This window comes from Typopeltis vanoorti, chromosome 12, assembly GCF_054136105.1.
Source record: "Typopeltis vanoorti isolate ZY-2024b chromosome 12, IOZ_Tvanoo_1.0, whole genome shotgun sequence".
NCBI lineage: Eukaryota > Metazoa > Arthropoda > Arachnida > Uropygi > Thelyphonidae > Typopeltis > Typopeltis vanoorti.
In genome coordinates, this window is record NC_143560.1 from 3770940 (window position 1) to 3796519 (window position 25580).

The 25580-nt window shown below is 34.7% G+C and overlaps 1 protein-coding gene across 3 annotated transcripts in view; it reads left to right on the forward strand.

The window, feature by feature from the left end:
• The window catches only part of LOC150100550 (transforming growth factor beta regulator 1), a 166184-nt gene extending 140945 nt beyond the window's left edge, over positions 1-25239 (forward strand). For all 3 annotated transcript variants that reach the window (XM_090401904.1, XM_090401902.1, XM_090401903.1), the window contains 2 exons: positions 908-1152; positions 25107-25239. In XM_090401904.1, the coding sequence (XP_090258030.1) occupies positions 908-1152; positions 25107-25177 (316 nt within the window). In that variant the 3' untranslated portion in view covers positions 25178-25239. The remainder of the gene's footprint in view (positions 1-907; positions 1153-25106) is intronic.
• Positions 25240-25580: the final 341 nt, after the last annotated feature.

Sequence of the window (25580 nt, forward strand, 5' to 3'; positions counted from 1 at the left end):
TGGTTGATGGGTTAAGTTAGTTGGGTTAAGGATTAAATAATTGAGGAACTCTACTCTGGAGACCAAACTTTTCTGAACTTTTCATCGCTATTTCTTACATTGAACAACAAAAATCTGCCACTTTCACAGACTTCTATACCAAATCCATTGCTTAAAGGTTGGAGATCAGCAGTGTTATCCACTCTGTTAACCAGATTGGCAAGTATTATTCAGAACCAAGATGTATGATTCTAGATAAAGCTACTCAAATGACCATCATTTGAATAACATCTCCTATAGGATACTAGCTGAAGCTGTTCTGAGTGAACTCTTACTTTCATCATAGCAATATAGAGAAAGTATATTCTGCATATCTACTATTTGACTTTACAAAAGTTTTTTTTTTTTACGTGAATTACACCCATGAAAGGATGTTAACCATAGTACAATAGTATCAGTAACATGGATGGACTGTTTAGATAATCCATAAAGCCTGCTTTCAAGACCAACCATGGAACTTTTTCAAGTCACTTCAAGCCTCCAGTGGCAAGATGGTGATCTCATAATGTGATGAAATTCATACCATCTGGAGACATTCACAAAACATCCACACCCACAATAACATTTAACTCCACAGCCTGTTGTTTGAAGAGTGAGTTTACTGACTACTCAGTCAATTAGACTAGCAAATTATTTATTTATGAAATCAAATTTTTATTTTTTTATTTTTTACTTACAAAATGAAAAAGTGTTGAATTTGAAATACTTTGAGAAACTTTTCATCTTCCTTGCCTTTTAATGGGAAGGAAGGGAAATCTTGCCTTTTATTTTGAAATATAAATTGGATATCCTTGTATGTTTTTTTTAAAAAAATCACAGTTCTAGATTTCAGTAATACCATACCCAATTTATAATTAAAATTTAACAGCGGACAGGATGTAGTGTCCACAGAAGGAAGAGGAGCTGAATTTTTTGGTTACTCTCATCCAACTATTCAGAACCTTATACAGAGTTGTCCAGGCGCTCGCAAGTGTGTATCATACCGATGGGTGAGATTTGAGGTTAGCAAACCAGGTTTCTCTAGTGAAAGTGTTTCACCAGCCGATGTTGATCCCGCTGTGAGTTTTGAAGTGTTTTCTCGGCTCTCACCAGGAACTGTTTTTATAAAAACTGGTATGTTTTTGACTTCATTAATATTTCATGCATTTCAGAAAGCAACTTAAAAGATAAATAACTTTGTTGTAACATACATGATTTCACCTGAGCAAAGTTTAATAGAATTTTCATACTGTTTGTTCAGGTTAAGAGACTATTTTGAGAAATAATTTCCATATCTCTCCCTTGTAATCCCAGTGAAATAATTTTACTGGGATTTCAAGAGAGAGAGAGAGAGAGAGAGATATGGAGTAGTCCAAATATAAGTTGAGCATTGTTTGAGAGAGATTGAAAGTTGTGAGCCAAACTGAATTTATCGTTGGTAATATATAAATAAAAATGCTCCCATCAGATCATCATCAACAACAGCTTTCTTCACTCAGCTGCTGGATAAATGCTATACATTTACATAATATCTTTTTATCTTATTACTGGCCTGCCTGGTGTCCATCTGTCATTGTACATTCTCATCACATGTCCTGCTCACTGCCATTTATTGTCTCTTATTATTATTGTAATATCCAGGGCTCCAGAAATCCACATGCCCACTCACCACAGGCAAGTAAACAGGATTTTCAGCCTCATTCTAAATGTATTAAAAAAAAAAATAATAAAATAAAAAAAAATATATATATATATAATTATTATTAACTGACTTAAACACTGAGAAAAATACAAGAGATTTAATAAGGTTTCACTACTAGTTTCATCGGAAATGCTGACTTCATCAGGTGAATACAGTACAATGGAGAAAACAACATCTTAAGAATATATTGTACTTTAGACAAAAAAACAGAGTTTAGAACAAGTAGTACTTGTGTTTGAAATTGAGTCTGAGCGTTAATTCTGGCATGAAGCCCTGTGCGTATGAATGATATGAGTACACCAAAACTGGATTACAGTGCTATGTGAATCGAGCAGACTGTAACTGAGATTGCTGTTTAGATGGGTATGGTTGAGAGCCATTTCTTTGGATTCCAAGATACATCTTTCTAATTCATCAGAGCATTTATGCATGTTTGAAGTTGATGTTGTTGTCCTTCAACATTAGTATTGGCTGAGAATAAAACTTGGCTGGATAGGGCACTAGGACAGACTCCGTTATGAGAAATGTCACATTCGTGTTCTTCTAGGCGGAGAGAGATGGACTTTTCTGTCTGGCCATAATATGGTTTGCCGCAACTGCAAATGATTTTGTATACTCCTGGGAACCGAAGAAGGTCGTGTTTTACTTTAGGTTGACTGAAGTAAGATCGGAGTTTTGGAAAGGTGGAGAAATATGTTTTAACATTAAATATCTTCAGAATTTTTGCTAGTTTAGGAGAAAGAGAACTTATACATGGTAAGGAGATGTAGGCTGTTGGGTTTGAGTTATCGTCATTATTTTTTCGATTACGTACACTAAGACGATTATAGATATTTTTAGGAGAGTAACCATTATTTAAGAAAGTCCTTTTGAGGTAACTAAGTTCTTGTTGAAGTTCATCTTCTTCTGACATAAGGATCTCACCTGATTAGCTAGTGTGGAAATAATTCCTAATTTCTGGGGGGGGATGAGAAGCACGTATCTATCGGTGTGTGTTGGCTTTCGAAAGATAGAATTCGTGATACCATCTGTTGTTCTAGTAAGTTTTATATCTAGAAAAGCTAAAACACCATTAACTTCTGATTCGGATGTGAAGTCTATATTTTGATGAAATAATATAAGCTGGTAGGTGTGTGTGTGTGTGTGTATATATATATGCTAAAGATACAAAACTATTTTAAACCTGGTTTTTCTCCATTTCCCAAGTAAGCAAACAGACAAACAAGTCAAGTTTGCACCTGCACGTATTGGAAGTCTAGCTGACCCTCAAAGTAGTGCAAGTCAAGGCAACTCATTGTAAAAGTAGAATAAGCTCTGATCACTATTCTTAATATTTACCCTTAATGCACAGCCCATCTCCTTGAGGAGATGTATGATGCTATGTATTAAAGGCAAGGGGCCACTATCCAGACCGGTTTCGACCTTTATTGAGGTCTCATCAGTGGGAGCCAGGCTAGAAATACCAAGATTTTAGTAATACACAGCTTATAAGTATTTTACCAGTTAACCAGTTACCATAAGGTGTTTTAATCTTATTAAATAAAAATTTCTGGATGAGATATAAATGTAGAAAGTTTTCCCAAGGTAAAATACTTTCTACATTTATACATATCCATACTTGAAGTAGAAAAAGCCATCAAAGGCTTGAAATGTGGAAAGGCAGCTGGAGTAGATGATATTCAATCAGAAATGCTGAAGTATGGTGGTATAAGAGTCTTACAGTGGCTGCACTGCATAGTTCAGAAAGCCTGGACAGAGGGACGAATTCCCGATGATTAAAGTAGAGCTCTCATAGTACCCATATATAAAAAGGGAAATAAAACTGAATGTGAGAATTACAGAAGTATTTCCCTACTGAGTGTTCCTGGCAAAATCTATGCAGGTATACTTGAGAAACGGTTGAAAAGAATTGTGAAAGAAAAGCTTGGTGAAGAACAAGCTGGATTCAGGCCAAACAGAGGCTGTCAGGATCAGATCTTCACTTTACGACAAATAGTCGATGAAGCATGGGAATATAACAAAGATCTGTATTTAAGTTTTGTCGATTTGGAAAAGGCATATGACAAGGTGCCAAGAGAGGAGCTATTCAATACGCTGCAGTTATATGGTGTCAATGGGGCATTATATGAAGCAATACTTAGTCTTTATTTGAGTTGTAAGTCAGCAGTTAGAAGTGAAGGAAGTACAGGAAGATGGTTTAATGTTAAATCTGGTGTGAGACAAGGATGTACATTATCCCCTCTGTTATTCATTATCTATATGGATCACATTATGAAGGAAAGTGGTATTAAACATGATATCAAAATTGGAGATGTTAACGTCAGCTCTTTGCTTTATGCGGATGATGTTATACTTCTAAATAAATCCGCTACAAGTCTGCAAGATTCTCTGACTAAATTGTATAGCTGTTGTAATAGATATGGTATGGTGGTCAGCAATAAAAAGACAAAGACAATGAAAATAGGCAGAATCATTGAAAATGTCAACTGTGTTGTGAATGGAGAACCTGTGGAAGAAGTAAAACATTTCAGCTGCTTAGGCACGATTTTTACTGAAGATGGTAAATTAAATATAGAAATAGACAACAGAATCAGCAAAGCTGGTATGGTGGAAAGTCAATTAAATAAATTCATATTGAATAAGAGATAAATTAGTCGGAACACTAAATTAGCTGTATACAAGACAGTGTTCAAACCAGTTTTAACTTATGGATCTGAGAGCTGGGTCAGAAGTTAAACACTTGACCAAAGACTAGAGACTGCAGATATGAGAGTCCGGAGAAAGATTATAGGCGTGAACAGATATCATCAATGGCAATATCATATTAAAAACGGGGATATTAGGAAAGAACGTGACATTATCTGCATCCTGGAATGCATTAGCAGAGCTAATCTCAGGTGGTATGGTCACTTAAACAGAATGCGCGAGGAAAGATTACAAAACAAATGTTCTCCGCAAGGTTGGCAGGAAAACAACCCAGAGGAAGACCAAGATTTCGATGGATTGGTATGGTACAAAGTGCCTTAAACGATAGAAATATAAGATCTGATAATGTTGGAGTCTTGACAAGTAACAGACTGATTTGGAGGAAAATTGTAGATAGGAAGGTTAGTATTGATATAATTTTTTCATGTAGTACTATCATATCCTGTATACCCCTTGTGGGTACATGGAAGGAATTTGATGATGATGATATTCTATTGTTTGTTTCGACTTTGCTGTTATCCTCTGTATTTGCAGTGTGAACTTCAGTTTCCTGTCTACTAAAACAACAAGATCCCTATCACAGTCAGTTTCTTCTAGTGTAATCCTGTGAATATAATATGCCATTAGATGTCTCATTACACCAAAGTATATAACTTTTCATTTACTAACATTACTAACACAAACTGATAGCTATTTTGACATGCCTGCAATTCAGCTTGTTCAAATCATTCTGCATTGCATCATTCCTAAGTACACTGCCTATTTTTGCATCATCAGTAAATAGCTGTATATCTCCTGTTAAACTATTCCAAATGTCATTAATATAAAGAGTGAATAATTGACCAAGGACTGATCCCTTGGATACACTACTAGTCACCTTAAATTTTGCAGACTTACATACCCCAACCATTTTTTGATATCTGTCAGTTAGCCATGCTCTTATTCAAACTAGTAGTTTATATTCCACTCCCTTATGCAGCAGCCTTCTGTGTTGAATCCTATCAAAAGCTTTAGCAAGGTCCAAAAGTATCATGATATAACATTGAGTTCAATGTTGCATATACCAGGTTGATAGCTTTAAGCAAAATGGATACTCATTCTGTTTTCTTCTGCCATTAGTGCATATGCATGTAAATCAGTCACTAGACTGTTTAATGTTCAGGACTCTAAAACTTTTCCATTTCAAACAGATAGCTGGCTTTTATTTCTAAATCAGCTTCCTCCCTCCCTCTCTCTCTCTCTCCACAGTATTTACTTTTCTTTCTTGAAAGAACTAGTTCTTCATTCCTGTGGTTATCCCTAACATGATAGCATGGCCATAGGAAGAAGACCCAATTGGTTCTTCTTTAAATGGCTCAAGAATGGTTTCCTACTAATTAGTTTTGACCCTTAAGAGAATATAAGAAGGATCTTGTATTTAAGTTCTGGAAATTTGTCTTTTCTGGAAAAGACATATGCTGATGTGAAAGAGAAACAAATTATTCAAACACTACAATTAAATGGTATAAATGTGACATTGTACAGAAGAATATCATAGAGTGTTAGTGTTTGTGTGCAGTCTTATACTTAATTTTATTCAGTCAAAATCTCCACTGTCATTTATCATCTACATGAATGAATCACATTATTAAGGAAAGCAGCATTCAATTTGATATTTATCATTGTTCTGTATTTTCTGCAGATGATATTGTATGCCTAAATCTTCAAGATTCTTTATTTAAATTGAATAACTGATGTAACAGATTTGCAATGAAATCAACAATAAAAAATATGAAAATAGGTAGGAACATGAAAAATATTGAGTGCATTCTCAGTGGAGAACCTGCAGAGCATATAAAATGTTGAGGTGCAATTTTTAGTGAAGCTAACATCAAATAAGCAAAGCCAGTTGAATACATTTATGGACTAGGAGAGAAATTACAAAACACTAAATTAGTAACATATATAAGACAGTACCCATCCACTTTTAACTTTTGGATCAGAGAATTGGGTTAGAAATAATTGCTCACAGACTAGAGACAAAGATATGGCAGTTGAGAAAATAGAGGAGTGAATGGATGGCATCAATGGTGGAATAATTATATTAAAATGGAGATGTTAGAAATGATTTAAGTAGTATGATTGCTTAAACAGAATGGAGGATGAAAGGCTAGCAAAACTAGCCAAAAAAATGCATATAAAATCTTTCCTACTTAGATTGATGCAGCTAATAGTATCCTTGAAGATTGAAATGTAAGATCTGACAAATAACAGATTACTCAAATATAGGAAAGTAGTAATGATGTATTGCTGTCATAGTATCCTGTACATTTCATAAGAATGTATACCATCTAGTGATGATTGATTTTCATATTGGAACATAGTGTTAGTAATGGCTTGAACAGAATCTAGCATGTACGTAGCATAATTATTATCTTTGTCCTTTTCTGTAATTGTTTTCTAAATGCCTGATATTCGTTTTTTTAATTATGCTGTTTAGGTCTCCAAGAACAGCCAGTTTTTCTGTCACCTGCGCTCTAAAGGTTTTAAAAATTCATTACTAGAGCTCTCTATGGGATTATTGGCACAAATCTCGTCCAGTGTTCCCTTTTGGAATTTACTCTCATCACTCTACTTAAAAGTATCTGCCATTCAAATTTATCTTGGTGTTAAGTACTATATAGCTGGTCTTTCTTTTAAGGTTACACGGTTGTATAACCTTAAAAGACCTTATGAACACAGTTGTTCATAGTGAAGAATTTATGGAGACACAACACACGTGTTAGAATAATTACTTTACTTATTAAGAAAGTAGCATTCGATGTATTGGTATTGAGGAGGTCATCAGGGAAACATACTTATGTACAGGATACAAGCCACATGACACTACACTATACAAAAGTAAAATGAATCTAAATGTTTGTTAATCATTTACCTCTGGTGGGAAAAAAAAAAAAAAAAACAGAACTACATTAACAGTTTCTAAAGTACTCTGGTATTAAGATTTTCTTCTCTTTGGAGTTCTGGATGCTATACGGATTGAAGATAGGTCCTCCAAATTCTTGGAATAATTAATCCATCTTGTTCACATTTGAATGATGTTTCAGCATTTCACAGGCTTCTTTGAATTTTCTTTCAGACCAGGTTTTGGTGCATTGTAGAGATTGTTGCCTTTCCAGTCAATTCTGTGACATGTTTGGAGTGCGTGGTCTGACAGGTGACAATACTTCCACTATAATTAAATGGAAATATATATTGATCTTTAATTGACCATGATTATAATCTAATACCAACAAGTTTTGCCGATGGGGCTGTCCAGCTTCTTCAGGACTTATAACGGTAAGATAAAAAACTCAAAGTGGCTAGTACAGAGAAAATGGAGTAACGCTATCGTATAAATTAAACATTAAAACAGACCGCGTAACATTACACGCATGGAGCATGTTGTGTTAGTCACTGTTATGAGAGCACATTCTGTAGTTTTGAGCAAAATTAAATTCTGGCAGACTAAGTGTTCTTATTAAGATTTTCCATGTCAGCTATTATCATTCCCTGGTTTCTGTTAAGATTTTCTCCAGAACGGAGGATTACAACTGCTTCTTTGAAATTTCTACAACGGAAATCTTCTTCTAGGTAAGGCATGGAGCTGCTAGACCTGAGTTGTCTGTTTTGTTGTTATTAACATCTCCTATATGTTCCTTTTTTCGGGTTTCAAGGCTTCTTGACGTCTGTCCTATATAGTTTAGACCACAAGCATGTGGGATGTTGTACACTCCAGCGTGTTTGAAAAAAGGATTAATGTCTTTTGGTGATCTTAAAATGTGATGGACAGTCTTGACTGTTTTGAATGCAACTCTGATGTTGAAAGGTTTAAAAAGTTTTGCGATCTTCTCGACACTGTACCTGCATAAGGAATAACTAAGGATGAACTGTATTGAGTGATGGTAGGTTGTTGTTGTGGGGGGGATTTCTCTGAAGAATCTTGTTGATTAGATTCTTTGGATAGCCATTTTTTATTAATGTTTCTGATATATGAGGTAATTTCATCATAGAGTTCTTTTTCTTCTGGGATGATGTTCATAGCTCTATTTTTGAGCATATGTATTATGCTGAGCTTCTGGGAAATATGGTGAGTTGACTTGAAATGAAGGTAGTGTCCAGTGTGTGTAGGTTTGTAGTAGACTGTTAGTTTGATACGTCCATCTGCTAGTTTCTTGATTAGGGTGTCCAAAAATGGTAGTTGAGTATATTTTTTCAGTTCCAAACAAAGTGAATTGTATCTTTTGATGAAAAGAATTCGTTTTGGTTAAAAAGTCCAAAAGAGCTGTTTTTGTGTTCCTCCAAATTATGAAGACATCGTCTACATATCTCTAACACACTAAAGGTTTTGTGTCTAATTTTGAGAGGATGTCTATTTCTAGCTTTTTCCATGAACAGATCTGCACAGGGCAGAATGAACAACATGACTAGTTGGTCCACAGACTTGCAACAGAATCTGCAATTACTACACCCATTTGACGCCACGATTGTTTGGAGCCCCGAAAGTCCACAAAAGTGCAGTTCCACTATGCCCGATCGTTGACAGAAGAAATGCTCCCACATATTTATTGTCCAAACACCTCTCCAGCCTCCTAAAAGGACATATCAGAAAATCGGACACTTACATTAAGAATTCAAAGCACTTTTTGAAAAATTGAAAAACACATCCATCTTAAAGACAGACATTCTCACTAGCTTGGACGTGGTATCTTTATTTACCAACATCCCAGTAGAAGAAGTTATCAGTATCCTATACAGTTTCTTTCCTGAAGATACGGCTCACCTTTTTCGTCACTGCCTTAAATCTAATTATTTCAAATGGAATGAAACAATATATGAGCAACTAAATGACTCAACTTTGGGCAGTCCCCCTTTCACCGCCCTGTGAAGATCTGTTCATGAAAAAGCTAGAAACACGCATCCTCTCAAAATTAGACCCAAAATCTTTAGTGTGATGTGGAGATATTGTAATATATATGATACTTATAGTATTGTGTGTTATTTGTTTTTATGTTACATTAGTTTTTTTGTAATCCCTGAAGATGTCTCATTTACTGAGACGAAATATATAGGAAGTATTAAATTCTGTTTTAATCCTTTCTGAGTGCTGTATACAATCGATTAAGCCTCCAATATGATATTTTTCTATAGTGCACATAAATCATGTGCTTGCAATTAAATTATTGTTCTTTTTAGAGTTTTTTTATGACTATTGACAATGGCTATGAAACTTCGCAAAAAATTTTACAAATAAAAATATTAAACATAAGTGATTCTGGTATTAATATTTTATGAATTCTTCTGCTTATGGCTCGATTTTTAGATGAATAATATAATTTATGGTAAATTAATGCATAAGTATAAATTAGAGATTACTACATAATGATTGCTAATTATATTGTAGCAATTGTTTATTTGTTATGGAAATTTTATCAGTGCAGAAGTTATCTGCTGTTAAATTTTTAAGGGCATATTACATTTTTAAAAATGTTACAAATTTTGATAAAATGGTGGAGATATATTTCTCTTCCAATATCAGAAAATTATTTGAATCGTTAAATAAATTTTTGGAGAAAATAGATGAAATGCCATAAAATAAGGAACATTTTCAGAGCTTTAGCTGAATGTAGCACAGATATGTCACTGATGGAGCAGGATCCAAACTTACCTTCTGTCTCCATGTTAACTGTAACTGGTAAATCAAGAAAGGCTGCAAGATTAAAAAAATTCCTGAAGAATCTATTAACCTGGGCATACTTTCTGCTGGTTCTGGTATATAGCCAATTTGAATTTACAATGGGGCAGTATTATTGCCAATTATCTGCATCAAGTACGATATTTTAATATTCCAAAAGCAGTACAAGTAGAAACAGCTTGAAAACTTATTACACATGAATTCTTCCTAATGGTGAATTAAAAAAAAATAATAATAATAATAGATCTAGTTACTTTATTTTACCAAAAAGATTCTGTATTTTGTCTATAACTCTTTGAGGATGGAAGAAATCAACTGAAGAAGGAGAAAAGATGTAAAGGTGTGGGTGTGTATCGATTCTGCAGACTATATGAAAATGAGAAAGTATTACCATGCTATTGAGCAAATACACGATTCAGTTTTTGGGAAAGCAACGTCAGCATTGGGAGAATCATCCAAGGAACTTTATGATCACGATAATGGGAAGTTTCTTCATTTGGCAGTAACCATCACAAAAAATAACATTATTTCTGAAGCTTTAAGCAGATTACAAACATCAAATAATATTACATGTTAATTAGAGAATGAAATGTAAAACCAAATAATTATAGCAGATGCAATGGATGAATCATTTTGAATAAGGTAAGAAATGCTAAATGTTACTCAATTATTTTTTTTAGATACAACCATTGATGTGTGTATAACAGACAGATTTTCAAGTTACAAATCTTGCTATAGGTGGATGTTTTTTTGGAGGTGAGAGATTTTTCCAGTAGATGACAAGATTGGAGAGGGATTACACACATTTTTAGTAGATTGCTTTCAAAAACTGATTCTAGACAAAAATAACTTATAGATTTAGGTATACCCAAATATCACAGATATGCATAGAAAAAATCTAGGGCATATATATTCCTTGTTCTGTGCATTCTTTAAACTTGATTGTGAGCGATGCAACCAAATTCTTTTGAGACTGTATGTTTATAGATAATTTAAGAATGTAATAAAATAAACACATATAATACCTATACATCGTCAGGGGTATTAGCAAAAATTATACAAAGACTAGAAACCATTAATTACACATTAGATGTTATCATAACTTCACAAATTGGTATATATAAATAAGTAACCAGAATAAAAATATATATATTTTAATTTACTGTATATGTATACTGTATTGGAACAATGCTAGTTGTTGCTGTCACATTGTGTAGCATGGTGCACATCATATGCTAGGTCCACAATAGTTATATTTTTAATGAAAGCAGACTAAACTTGATGTAGGGTTAAGTGTTGATTTTTGTTACATCGTGTTGAGATCCTTTGCATTTTGTGGTTTTCTTGAACTTTCTTGTAAAACAGTTATGATCAAGGCATTTTTGTTTGTTGCCAAACTACTTTTTTTTTTCAACATCTTTTACGTGTTTAGACATGCAGATCTTCTCCAACCTTCCCATCTGGCCTACATAAGCAAATGCCACTAGAGCAATGAATCTAATGCCTGGTTTTTTTTTTTTTTCATGGGATGATGTGGAGGTTTTGGTGGATGTAAGAACCTAGAGATTTTATGCAATAGTAAAAAAGCCATTGCTTCTAGGTGGTAATTGAGTAATAAAGCTGAAGTTTGAATGTGAACGAGGTCTACTGAGCTTCTTAGAAGATGCTGTATTCCCTTTTCAATGTGCTATAGTGTCCACTTTGGAAAAATTTAAATAGCTTCAACAAGAAAAAGAAAAGCATCTAGACCACTCAAAAATTGTCATTGATCTTTCTTCCAGTCTTATCTAGAACCGAAAAGAATCGTTTAGCTAGAGGGTATTTACTTTTGCCTTATCTCAAGAGAATGTTCCAAATGTGGCTTTTTTACCATTGCATAAAATCTCCAGGTTCTTACATCCACCAAAACCTCTACATCATTCCATGATAAAACCGGGCACTTGAGATTCATTGTTCTTGTGGCATTTGCTATGTAGGCCAGACAGGTCGGGGAGATCTGCTTGTCTGAACATGTAAAAGATGTCAAAAAAAGAAGACTGTATAAATCAAGTTTGGCAACAAACAGAAATGACTTATATTGATCATAATTGTTTTACAAGCAAGCAAGCATCTGCAGTGCTAAAGATCCCCACACAGCACACGTGTGTAGAGGCTTAAGTGCTGTGAGGACATCATGTTGGAGGCTTAAAAGATTTTTTACAACACTCAAAATGAGTGTTGTAAAAAATCCATTAAGCCTCCAACATGAGATCCCCACACAGCATAACGAAAATCAAGGCTTACACTAAGTTAGGTATGCTTTCATTAAATATCTCACTGCTGTGGACCTAGGATAAGCACTATGCTACAGAACATGATAGCAACAACCAGCATTTGTTCCAATGCAGATACAGTAATTAATTAACATTTATTTATTTTGGTTACTTATTTGTATGTACCAATTGTGAAGCAGTTCTGATACCATCTAATATGTGTAATTAATTGTCTAGTATTTTGTGTGTGTATAACCTTTTCTAGTACTCCTGATGACTAACAAAACTTGTAGGATTATATTTTTTTTTGATTAAACTCATTATTTATTTAAAAACATGTGGTCTTAATAACAGTATCTTTCTAAGAACTGCTAAACCACAGAAACGTACATCTTCGACCACTGAATTTTTTTAATGTTGTCCAAGAATTACATAATTACTTTCAGCTTCAACAAAATATTGGACACTTTATTAAACATGAAATAAAGTGTATTGAAAACACATTTATCAGACATAAATTTGAAACCATCAACTCAACTTTCCAATTTTGTATTTGAAAAACATGCATTTTCATGCATGCCTCTGCCTAAAAAAAAATGCAGACGCATGCATGCAATACTCGTTTAGAAACTGTTGTTGTTGATGATGATATAGATTCTAGAATGTAAGCCAAAGGTATACTTTCAAAAATATCTACTTTTAAATTTATTTGCTTAGTACTGATTTGGAATGCTGTTTTAAATAAAATAAATGTGATAAACAAAATGTTGCAACCAAATTCAATGTACATAATTTGCAAAAAAAAATGCAGACGCATGCATGCAATACTCGTTTAGAAACTGTTGTTGTTGATGATGATATAGATTCTAGAATGTAAGCCAAAGGTATACTTTCAAAAATATCTACTTTTAAATTTATTTGCTTAGTACTGATTTGGAATGCTGTTTTAAATAAAATAAATGTGATAAACAAAATGCTGCAACCAAATTCAATGTACATAATACAAAACAGTAATCTTGAAGAAAATTGTCAAGTAATTTTGGAGAGATTGCTGTTTTCTGAACGAGTCAGAGTGTCAATGCAGGGAAAGTAGAATTCACAGGGTGGATGGTAGCAGGGTTGGCCTCTTGTAGGAATAGGTGCTTGGGGGAAGGGGGACAACATCAGGTAACACTGAGTCCAGTGGGGTCTAGAGGAGATAATGATAGGCAGTGGTGGCTCGTGACTTGCAATCCTCGGGATGCTGCTACTTTCGAAATATACATACACACTGTAAGTACAGTGTATACGTGTTTGGATAAAATATCAAAATTATGGTAAAAATTAAACATGAAATAATATTGTTTATTATCGATAAAATTATACAGTTTGGTATAATTCAAAATTACTTAAAAATAAAATCCATTATCATAACCCTAATAACTGTTCAAACCAGTTTTAACTTATGGATCTCGGAGCTGGGTCAGAAGTTAAACACTTGGCCAAAGACTAGAGACCGCAGATATGAGAATCCTGAAAAAGATTAGAGGTGTGAACAGATGGCATAAATGGCAATATCATATTAAAAACAAAGATATTAGGAAAGAACTAGACATTGTCAACATCCAGGAATGCGTTAGCAGAGCTAATCTCAGGTGGTATGATCACTTAAACAGAATAGGCGAGGAAAGATTAGCGAAACAAGTGTTCTCTGCCAGGTTGACAGGAAAACGAACCCAGAGGAAGACCAAGATATAGGTGGATTGATACAGTAAAAAGTGCCTTAAACGATAGAAATATAAGATCTGATAATGTTGGAGTCTTGACAAGTAACAGACTGATTTGGAGGAAAATTGTAGATAGGAAGTTAGTAATGATGTAAGTTTTTCATGTAGTACTATCATATCCTGCACACCCCCTTGAGGGTACATGTCAGAAATTTGATGATGATGATGATGATGATAACCCTAATAATGTTCTAAAATATAAACTATAACAAACGTTATGTCTTTAATTGTAATGTCCAAATATTTAAAGAGGGGGGGTTGCTTAAGGGTCAAAGCTATATAACTGAGAGGAGACCTCCACATAGCCTTCAAAGGAATGCAGAGAACCGACCAGGGCTTCTGACCTTATGTCCAATCCTCACCTTCTCGTGGTGCACCCTGTTAGGTATCTACCTGAATACTGAACGGATGAGGATGGGCTGGCAATTTGGGATTTAGCTGACCAAATTGTATTTTTATTGGTTTAAACCAAAACTTCAAGTGATGGAACAACATGACAGAATTTCATGCTGACTGGGATGTCACCCAGTTAAACAAGTCCCCCCATTGTTTTTGCCAGGGAACCAGGGCAAACAGTGAAAAGTCAGCTACTGGAACAAATCGTAAAACTTATCCCAACTCAACATCACCAGAGTTCAAGATCGGTACTATCAACATAAAAAGCCTGAATGGCAAAGAAATGGAGCTAGCTGAGGAATTAGATAAGTACCAGATCGACATAATAAGGGTGACTGAAACAAAAAAGACAAAAACTGGTGAGATCTTTCTGAGCAATAAATACAAAATGTTATATTCAGGCAATGACAATCAAGAAAAAGGAGTAGCCATAGTATTCAACACTAAATACAAGGCTAATCTTCTTGAATGGCAGACAGTCTAGAGTGATGTGGGCAAATATGAGAATGGGGAACTGGACAATGAGACTTATTTGTGCCTGTGGTCCCACAGAAGGTTCTACTAAGGTAGAAGTGGAGGAATTTTTTGAGGCTTTAGAGAAAGCAACTGGCATAATGAAAAAGGAAAAGTTGGTCCTTGTTGAAAATCTAAATAGCAGAGTAGGAAATGATTGTCAAACATACAAAAATATTTTGGGAAAATTTGGAGAAAAGAGCAAAGCTAATAATAATGGCAAATACCTGCTGGATTTCTGTTCAGGACATGGACTGGTTATTACTAATGCAATGTTTCAACATAAAAATGTGCTCAAATTCACATGGAGAGAAGAGGCTAGGAATAAGAAAAGTCTCATTGACTATTTATTGTTGACAGTGATGTTTTCCCACTGGTGCAGGACACCAGAGTGTACAGAGGATTTGAAATTGGAAGTGATCACTATTTAGTCTTGAGCAGCATAAAATTGAATTTCGTATTGAAAAGAATAACATGTAAGAAAGTTTTAAAGAGAATAAAAGTTGAGCAGCTCACAGATGTGAACTGTAGACTAAAATACACAAATATTATTCAAGAAAAAATGAAAGAGTTTGAGAACAGGAAACAAGCCTTGGAGATTCAGTGGCAAGCCCTGAAGGAAACATTGATTGATTTGGCCAGAGGCATGTAGTGAGATTGTCTGTAAGGATAGAAATAAATCACAATGGTGTACAAGGAAAGTTAAAGAGGCAGTGAAGGTAAAAAAGAAAATATACCAAAAGTTCCAAATCAATGCTGACAGAAAGACCTTCACCACGATAGCAAGACTACAAACAGGACATTATAGAGGAATGAAGATCAATACAGATTATACGAGAACATATAGAAACTGCAACAATTGCCATAATACTGAACTGATACCCACTCACATCTTTACCTGTCCAGCAATTACAGCAGTCTTGCAAGAAATAGATTCTAATCCTGAACAACAGCTGTATACAAACAAAATCATCGACATAGCCAAAGCAGTTCAAGGAGCACATGGAAACATCGAGGACTCTTCAAAGGACAAGACAACAAAAACAACTAAAAAGTTACTATGTTAAGTGTTTTAGCAAAAGCATTACTTAACTGCATTTTGGTAATCATGAGTCTCAAACAATTCACAATCAATGTATGTTCAGTCCACTCAAAACTACTAAAGGGTAGAATAGCTTTACAACAACATTTTAGTGTGTGGGCTATCTAGCAGTTGGTCGATTAAAGTATTTTGAAGCTGTACCCTCAAAAAAGAAGAAAAGGCTTGGCTCTACATGATGTCTGATTTAACTATGAAACAAATGTAAATGATTTTTATATATTATGCTTTCCTGTATGTAATTTCTTATTTCATGTACAGCCATTTTATTGTAAACAACCACTAATTATTTATTACTACATGGGATTCTCATGTAATAAGTCATCATGGAAAGCCTATGCTAATCACTTACAAACCAGATCCACTGCAAGCTTATACAGTGCCTTTGTGGAAATTAGGGAAAAAAAAAATGCCCCTTCAAGTAATATTTTTAAAATATATTATTTATTTCTCAATAATGAAAATTAACAACCATAAGTCATTCTATATATATATATATATATAAAGATAAGTTAAAATTTGAAACATTTTTATGTCAAATTTTTTTGTCTTACCAGCCCGGAACTCGGGGGGGAGGCTAGTGTATATATAGATTATAAATCAAAATGAGCATAAAAATGGAAAATTCAAATTTTTAATCACAATAAATAGGAACTCAGTCACTAGGACATAATTTGTTATAAAATAGTCTTGCTGAATTGAAAACAAAATTCAATATGGCAGTATATTCTTCATATTGTATTTGCTCCAATACTTCATTTTCTCTAGAAATCACTAGATTTGAGATCTTTCTTGTGACATAGTAGAGGTTAAGTAGTTTTAAATAAAACTACTTAAGCTGGTGAATGATACTGAAAAAGTTAAATATATTCTGAGAGCTATAAAGGTATTATGCTTGTTGGTCAATTTCAATTATAAATTTTTACGTAGTTGCGGTAGTTCACTTTCATCATAATTCTTCAAATGATACATCATCTGGAATTACTGAAAGCCATGTCAGTATCAAGAGACACTGCAATTTCATTAGCATCAATGATATAGTTATTATTATTATTATTCAGGCCTCCATGGAGTCAAGAGAATCTCATTGGAGGGCCTTCTTAGGAAACACAAGTCTATCATACCACTCCTTGAACTCACTGACCATTCTTGCTCTCACCACTCTCTCAGGCAATGCATTCTGCTGTTCAACCACCCTCTGTGCAAAGAAAGCACTCCTCACTCTCTTGCTCACAGCTTCCTTTCATAACTTCCAGGGATGGCCCCTTGTCATCGCTACTCCGCGAAGCAAAAGAACTCCTCAATGTCTACCCTGTAACTGCCTCTCAGCAGTTTAAGTCTCGATCATATCACCTCTCCTTCTATCCACCAAACTCGGCCGATCCTCATAACTGATATTGTAGTCTTGAAACCATCTTTGTTATCTGCCTCTGTACCCTTTCCACAGTTAATTTATCCCCTTCAAAACCTGGGGACCAAATTTGAGAACAATAGTCCAAGTGGGTCTGATCAGGGTCTTATACAACAGAATGATAACTTTTATCTCTGCATATCAGCATCCTTCTCAATATTGCAGCAATCCTCTGGGTTGCCTTCACCACCTTTGCAATATGCTTCCTGAATTTCAGTTTTCTATCAATCATCATCCCCAGATCTCTTGTTTCCCCTACTTCCTCCAGTATTGTTCCTCCCATCGATGGATCCCAAATTTTAAGACTTTACATTTTGCTGCGTTAAACTGCACCCTCATTCACTTGCCCATCTGTCTAGTTTATTCAAATCCTCTTGCAGGGCTGCCACATCTGCACCATTACTGATAACCCTTCCCAGCTTCACATGATCCGCAAACAACTGAATATCCCCTTGCAATCCATTGACAATGTCATTAATATAAAGGTTGAACAATACAGGTCCCAGTACTGAGTCCTGTGGAACCCCACTTGTAACCTTCTGCTTCCTTGATATCACTCCACCATACAGAACTCTCTGATACCTATCAGCCAATCCTGAATCCAGTTGACTAACCTGACATCTAAACCCATGTTCTGCAACTTAAATATCAGCTTATCATGTGGCTTATCAGCTTATTATCATCATTTCTCAGTTACTGTGCTGTAGTGCCTACGTGCACATGCCTTTTTTTGTAAGTTCCTTTTGAAGATGGCAACATGACGTTGCCGAAATATCAGAAATATTTATTAAAGTGTAATTTAATTTATATTCTTATCTACGTTGTCAATTCCTTAAATGATTTAGTAATATATCATCTTCCTTCAACCACATCTCCAAGATCCCAATAATCTTTGGCCAGACTGATGCTGTCAGAGCCACCAATTCACCTCCTTTATTTCAGATGCTTCTGGCTTTAGCATAAAGCACAGAGATATCACTGCTTCTATATCTATCATCAGGGGCGGCTTGTGCATAGGCACTGTGGAACTGCAGCACCCCCAATTTTCTCGACATATAAATATATTTATTAATTTATTTATATTTGCTTTTAATATTTAATTTTATCAACAATCCTATAATTCTCTTATTTTGTATAAAAAATAATAAAAATACATCTTGTAACACTTAGGAGGGTGAAGGACGCTAGCAGCACTGTGTTTACCACAGTGTCATATTGCTATATGCGCAAGCATATGCACGTCATAGTGAGCTATTAGTGTAATGGGGCACTGTCCATCGCACAGTTCCACTGTTGCTTATACGCAGTTTGTGTCAGTAGTAGAGTTTTCGTAGTGCTTATCATGATTACTCCATCTCTTTAAATATTTCATGATCATCAAATTCTTGATATATATGAAAAATTTACATCATTACTAACTCCCTATCTACAATTTTCTTCCAAATCATTCTGTTACTTGTCAAGACTCCAATATTATCAGGTCTTATATTTCTGTCTTCTAAGGGACTTTTTACTGTATCAATCCACTTATATCTTGGTCTTCCTCTGGGTCTTTTTTCTGCCAACCAGGCAGAGAACACTTGTTTTGCTAATCACTAACCTCTTACACTTGCTAATCACCTGAGATTAGCTGTGTTGATGCATTCCTGGATGCTGACAGTATCAAGTTCTTTCCTAATATCCTCGTTTTTAATATGATATTGCCATTGGTGCCATCTATTCATGCCCATAATCTTTCTCAGGACTCATATCTGTGATCTCTAGTCTTTGGTCAAGTGTTTTATTTCTAACCCAGCTCTCAGATCCATAAGTTAAAATTGGTTTCAACACTGTCTTGAATACAGTTACGATTAATGTTTTGACTAATTTCTCTCCCATTCCAGACTTTCTACAATACCGGCTTTGTTGATTCTGTTGTCTATTTCCATATTTAATTTACCATCTTCACTAAAAATTGTGCCTAAAGTAGCTGAAATGTTTTACTTGTTCTACAAGTTCTCCATTCACAATGTAGTTAATATTTTCAATGTTTCTGCCTTATTTTCATTGTCTTTGTCTTTTTAATGCTAACCTTCATACCATATCTATTACAAAAGTTATTCAATTTAGTCAGGGAATCTTGCAGACTTGTAGTAGATTTATTTAGAAGTATAATATCACATAAAGCAAAGAGCTGAGAATAACACCTCCAATTTCGATATCATGTTTAATACCACTTTCCTTCATAATGTGATCCATATAGATAATGAATAAGAGAGGGATAATGTACATCTTTGTCTGATACCAGATTTAACATTAAACCATCTCCCTGTACTTCTTTCAGTTCTAACTGCTGCCTTACAACTCAAATAAAAACTAAATATTGCTTGATATAATGTCCCATTGACACCATATAACTGTAGCGTTTGGAATAGCTTCTCTCTTGGCACCTTGTCATATGCCTTTTCCAGATCTACAAAACTTAAAATACAGATCTTTGTTATATTCCCATGATTTCTGAACTATCTGTCGTAAAGTGAAAATCTGATCCCGACAGCCTCTATTTGGCCTGAATCGACCTTATTCTTCACCAAGCTTCTCTTCCACAATTCTTCTTAACTGTTTCTCAAGTATACTTGCATATATCTTACCAGGAACACTCAGTAATGAAATTCCTCTGTAATTCTCACATTCAGTTTATTTTGCTTTTATATATGGGTATTATGAGAGAGTTCTACTCCAATCATCTGGAATTCATCCCTCTGTCCAGGCCTTCTGAACTATGCAGTACAGCCATTGTATGACTTTAATGCCTCCACACTTGATCTTTTCTGGTCAAATATCAGCCGTCAAAGGCCACATTTCAGGCCTTTGATATATTTTTCCTACTTCAAGTATGGATATGTATTCCTGATTGCATGCTTGTTCAGTGGTTTTTACCACTGTGCTGACATTGATTGTTTTATTTAGCAATTTTTTGAAGTAATTACTCCACATTTCAAGGATATCATCTCTAATTCCTTTTACAGCACTTTCTTCCATTTCTGATCTTCTTCAGCAAACTCCAGAATATCTTGCCACCTTGATATTTATTTTCTATGGCCTTACCACTGTCTTCCCATTACTTTTGTTTAGCTAGTTTTACACACTGTTTAGTTTTCTTACATTTGTCTCTGTATTCTCTAAAAGTACAAGCTGACTTATTTGCGAGGGGAATTTGATGTTGCTTCACTGATTTCAGTGGAATTAGTTTAGCTTTTGCTAGTGCATTAGCATCAGCAAGAGTTATGCGAGTTTCTTAGTTGAGTTATCTGGCCTCTTTTGCTAATTTATCAGTTGCTTCATTGTAATCAATCCATTGTAAAATGCAACTTTTTCCTAAACACTTTAGTTGATTTGAGAGTTTATGGGTGTTTTGTATGAGCTTGGTATTGCCATTTTTGATTGCCTCCATAGCTAATCTTGAGTCACTGTAAATTATAATTCCTTCAGATTGTTGAGATGATGATAATTTTAAGTAGGCTTCGAGTGTTTTATTTATTGCATAAAGTTCGCTGGTAAAATTGGAAACAATTCTCCTAGATCCAACTTTTATTGAAAGTTTTTCACCCTTTGGGAGTAGAAGGAGAACACCAGCGCCTCCATTAATCATATTGGTGTCTGACGATCCATCGGTATAACAAATCACCTGTTTGGGAGATGAAAGAAGGTTGATAGTATTTAGGCCTTTTTCTTTGAGCATTTCTTTTGATTCTTTTTTTGTACAGAATTTGATAAGGTTTAGATTTATGGAGGTATTTGGAGGTAAAGGACTGGAAAATAAAGGTTCTTTGTTCATATCATTTAGCTGATCAAGACCTATTTCCTTCCTGATAGTGTCATCATATTGTAAAGTTGATCTGTGAAGTCTGCATTTTTGATTCCAATGTTCATAAGTTTTTAGAGAGATATGATCGCTTTGGTAGCTTCTGATATTATTTATGAATTTTATGGTGGCAAATTTTCATCTGTCCTCCAGCAGGTTGTGCCCACATTACTGTTGGGCTCTGATGTTGTTAGTAGATGAGACTACACCAATGATAATCTTGGATGCTTTTGCTTGTATTTTGTCTAATTTTTCCTTTACTGATGAGGCTGAAGGTGACCAGATAGGCTGCATATTCCATTATTGGCCTTATTAGTGTAGTGTAAGTAGTTTTGAGGGTTTTCGGCTTTCACCCCAATTTGTTCCACAAAGCCTTTTCAGTATATTTAATTTTTTAGAGCTCTGTTGGAAGTGTTAGGGATGTGTTGTGCAAAATGTAATTCCTGATCAGGCGTAATATCAAGGTATTTTGGATTTGCGACGTTTTCAATTAGCTTGTTGTTGATCATGACTTTGGGATTGTAGGAATGTCTATTTTTCCTGTCTGTACTAAAGATGCTTGGTTTTGTTTTGTCTGGGTTGATTTTGAGTTTAAGTTCATCTGACCATTTTTCTAATCTTCTCATGGATTTATTTAGAATCTCCTCTGATTTTTTTATTTTAGCACTAGTGTGCCAGATGGCTATATATCATCTGCATAGCAAGCTACTTTTGTGTCTTCTGTTAGGTACGGATGACTGTTATTGACATATAAAAGGGTAAGGGACTGAGTACTGAGCCCTGGGGAACACCAGCCCAGGTTCTCCACTCTCTAGATATTGCTGCATCGATTCTAACCTTGATCTTTCTTCCTCTGATTAAATCAGCAATCCAGATTAAAGCGTTTCCTCTAATTCCAATGTCATGTACTGTTTGTATTAATTTTTTGATCCAAACACAATCGAAAGCAGCAGTCATATCAAGGAATATGGCAGTTGTCATTTTTGTTGGTTTTTCCTGAAATGAGTCTTATTATTGTTTGGCAGAAGTGGAATAATTGATCTGTTGTCGAATGACGGGCTCTATAGGCAATTTGGTAGTAGTTAATTTTCTTATTTTTTGTCAGCCAGTGCATGAGCCTGGAGTGTATGATTCTTTCAGTAATTTTACAGAGTATGCTAGTTAATGTGATAGGTATATAGCTTTGACATTCTGCAGCATTTTTGTCAGGTTTCAGGATGGGTACAATAACTGATTTTTTTCCATTCTTTTGGACGTTTGCCTGTTTGCCAAGAGGTATTAAGAATGTCCAGAAGTTGTTCTTTGGTGTTTTTGCCAAAGTATTTGACCATATGACCAAAGATAAGATCATTACCAGGAGATTTATTAGGTGCAGTTTTCTCGATTGATGAATTTAGTTCACTTGTTCACAAGTGTAAATTCTTCGGAGAAGATGTCATTAGTTTGGTATGTTCTTGTTTGTTTTAGTATTTTACTTGTGAGTTTATTGAGGGTCTTGTCCTCTCTGTTATACTGAAGTTTGGATTTGTCTGAATAGGTTTTTGCCATTGTGTTTGCAATTTTTTTATCTATAATAGCTTGTTTCCCAGCATTTATGATGAAGTTTGTTTTTCTGTTGGTTCTCTTCTTTGATATTGTTGTCTAGGATTCTAATAATGTTCCAGAGTTGGCTGTCTTTTCTTGGGTCCAGGTTACTGCAAAGCTCTGCCCATTTCTCTTGTTTGCACTTCCAAATTTCCTGCTCTATTTTGTATGTTATTTCCATTAAATTCTTTCTGGATTCATCAGTTTTATTAATTCTGAATTGTTTATTGATATTGTCTCTTTCTGTAATCATTGAATCAATATTGTGATCTCTCCAGTATGGTATCCAGGTATTTTTCGGTTTGCCTCTTAGTATCATTGCTTTGGCAGCTTTATTGATGTGTGAAGTAAGGATTTGTAATTTTCTGTCAAGGTTTCCAGAGACAGGTTCATCTTGACAGAGGCTCTCCAAGATTTGAGTAAACCTTGTCCAGTCGGCTTTTCTGAAGTTCCATGTCCTTTTGATTTGCTGTTCTTGATCAATCTTGAAGTTTAGTGTTGTTATTATGGGTCTGTGGTCACTGATGGCATTTCCCAAAATTTTCCATTGTGTACTCGATGCAATGCTATAATTGCCATATTTGCCGGCATATAAGATGCACCCCCTTTTTTTGTACACATTTTTTAGGAAAAAAAACTTGATCACTGAATATTATAATGAAATTTAATAATTTTTTTCTTCATATTCAGCTGGCATCTTTTGTGATATTTTTGTTTTAGTCCGCATACATAGCTGGTTTTTCTTCATGAATCTTGAACATCATGATGTTGATCCAGTAAAGTTGGCAATCCCTCTGTTAGTGGCTATCGCTTTCGCTTGATGAATAATCATTTTCGTAGACACTGAAAGTCCCCCTTTTCTGTGGTCTAAAATCCAAGTATTCAGTTCTTCCTCAAGTTATGGCCATTTTGCAGTTCCACTTCATAGGTTATGTTTACTATGAGTTGCTTTTTTTAGATCCTCTTCCTGGTTCCGCCAAGTTCTTATCATTTTCTCAGTTGGGGTGGCCCGAAATGCCTCTCTGCAGCCCTGTTTCCATGTTCTTTAGCATACACAACGTAGCTTGTATGCAATATTGTAGCAATGCCATAATTTTCCAAGAAATTTAGAGAAAATTTAATGGCACATCTGTGATTTAACAGCTGTGATCGTCGATGACAGCGCATGCGCATTCACAGAACTCTACATAACAGGAATGCTCTCACACAACTAAGGCTCTAAATAGAGCCTTACACACCGCAAGGATGCAAGAAAGAAATCACGTAACTCGAAACAGAAAATTTCCAGAAATGAAAGTAATTAAAAGCTGAGTATCAGCATATAAGATGCACCCTGTTTTTCAGACCTATTTTCAAAGAAAAAAAATGCATCTTATATGCCGGCAAATACGGTAATAGCTGTGATGTCAATATCAGATTCAGTTCCCGTAGTTTTAGAGAGATGGTGTCCGTCCATTGTTAATTGTTGTGAGTTCCAAATCTGTAAAGAGGTCTTCCAATTGTTGACCTTTATGATATAAATCGGGGAGCCCCACGTTGCGCTTTTTGCATTTAGGTCACCAAGTATGATGGTTGTATCAGTTGGAGCTTCACTTAGCTTTTCAATGATATCTGTATCAGTATTTGCATCATCAGGGTGGTAGACGTTTGTGATTGAAATAGAATGGTTTGGTAGGTGTATTTCAACAGCTTGATCTTCTGTTGAACTGTTATTATTTAAACATTGATTTAGAGTGATTTCTTTGAATTTGATTTCTGGGGTCTTCAAAAGAATAGCAAGCCTGCCACCTGCTTTTTCCTAAGAACTGTATCCTTTGATGCTGAAGTTTATATTTTTGTTCAGTTTTGTTCCTTGTAGACAATCAATATGGATATTGTTTTTGTAAAGCATGTTTAAGTTCATCCATTTTTCTCTGAGTACCATTGATATTGAGTTGCAAAATGTTAATGAGTCCTTGTAGCATAATTATCATCAGGAACCAGGACTGCAGCCCCAGACGCGTCGGATGCGGTAACATTGGTTGATTTCTTTCTATGACTAACTTTTTAGTAAATTTAGCATAATATTCATTCTTAATGTTTTTTTTTTTTCTATTTTACAGAACCTGGTTTAGAACAAAGCTCGATCAAATTACCACTTGATATTAAAATCAAAGAAGAGCCATTGTACTGAAGAATAAGTTTCCAGTTGTAAATAGTATATTTTGTAATTAAACTTTTCCCTTTTTTTTATTTACAAAATCTTTCGTCTCTCATTGCTATTACCTTATAAGCTTAAGTTTGTCATACTTTTATTGTTTAATGAGAAACACAATTACAAAGTAGAAAAAAATTATTTTATGAAGTGAATATCAGCAACAAAAATGCAAGTAATTGTATATTTTACTATATTTACAATAAGTGAAGAAGCAAGCTGTTAAAAATACAAATTTAAATGCAATTCTCAGATCTCTCTCTCTCTAATAAACCTAACAGTAGTTTCCACTCACCAAACCATAAGTTCAAATCCCACTTTGCCATAGTTTTGTAAATTTCATTGTTATACGAATTTCATCACCTGCTATGAGAGAGATCAC